The sequence below is a fragment of the Sinocyclocheilus anshuiensis genome, unplaced genomic scaffold, assembly GCF_001515605.1.
Source record: "Sinocyclocheilus anshuiensis isolate Anshui unplaced genomic scaffold, SAMN03320099.WGS_v1.1 scaffold528, whole genome shotgun sequence".
NCBI lineage: Eukaryota > Metazoa > Chordata > Actinopteri > Cypriniformes > Cyprinidae > Sinocyclocheilus > Sinocyclocheilus anshuiensis.
Genome location: NW_015558590.1, coordinates 629,190 through 629,909, shown reverse-complemented (window position 1 = coordinate 629,909; position 720 = coordinate 629,190). Strand labels below are relative to the sequence as shown.

The 720-nt window shown below is 47.8% G+C and overlaps 1 protein-coding gene across 1 annotated transcript in view; it reads right to left on the bottom strand.

The window, feature by feature from the left end:
• The window catches only part of LOC107679958 (iroquois-class homeodomain protein IRX-5-like), a 2,989-nt gene extending 2,514 nt beyond the window's left edge, over window positions 1-475 (bottom strand). Inside the window, exon 1 of the mRNA XM_016475688.1 lies at window positions 254-475. Within this exon, the coding sequence (XP_016331174.1) occupies window positions 254-475 (222 nt within the window). The remainder of the gene's footprint in view (window positions 1-253) is intronic.
• Window positions 476-720: the final 245 nt, after the last annotated feature.

Below are 720 nucleotides of genomic sequence, written 5' to 3'. Positions count from 1 at the left end.
TTACAAATGTTTCATAGCCTATATTTGGCAAATGATAGTTCTTAAAACTATTCGCGTAGGCGTCCAGAAAACACTAGATTTTGTAGTGCAATAGCCTACAGAAAAACAAAGTACTAATAGCAATAATAATGCGAAGTTCCAACTGTGGGCACTGGCATGCTGACAGTCATGATGTCATAATATAATAATCATAATAAACCTCCAGACTGCTCAAGAATAAATAAACATGGGCTTTATTATGAATGAAACTCACCCCATAGGAAGTGAAGGGGGCTGTGGATTCGGCACTGTACTGGAGTGAGCTGAAGGCTGTGGTGTTTGTGAAGGCTGTGGACGCGTACGGGGCGAAAGCAGATCCGCTGGAGGACCGTCCCAGATCATCCGTCCGCGGTCCGGTGATCGCGCTGGAGCCGTACGGAGGACACGAGTACAGAGACAGCGACGACTGGTACAAGTATCCTTGAGGAAACGCCATGACCAGACTACGGCTACAGTCTCCTCACGAGCCCCAGAGTCAACGCACTCCTCCTAGGTGCCATCGAAGGAGAAATCGAAGATTCAAAGCGGATCAACTCCCGATATTAGGAAATTAAACGAGGTCGCTCGCATGACCGGTGTCTTCGGTAAATTGGGTAGAAGAGTGTCTCGAGTTCCGCGCGCTTCCTCAAGGAGAGTGAAAGAAGAGCTCAAGCTGAGTTTTCCATCTCTCTCTCTCTCTCT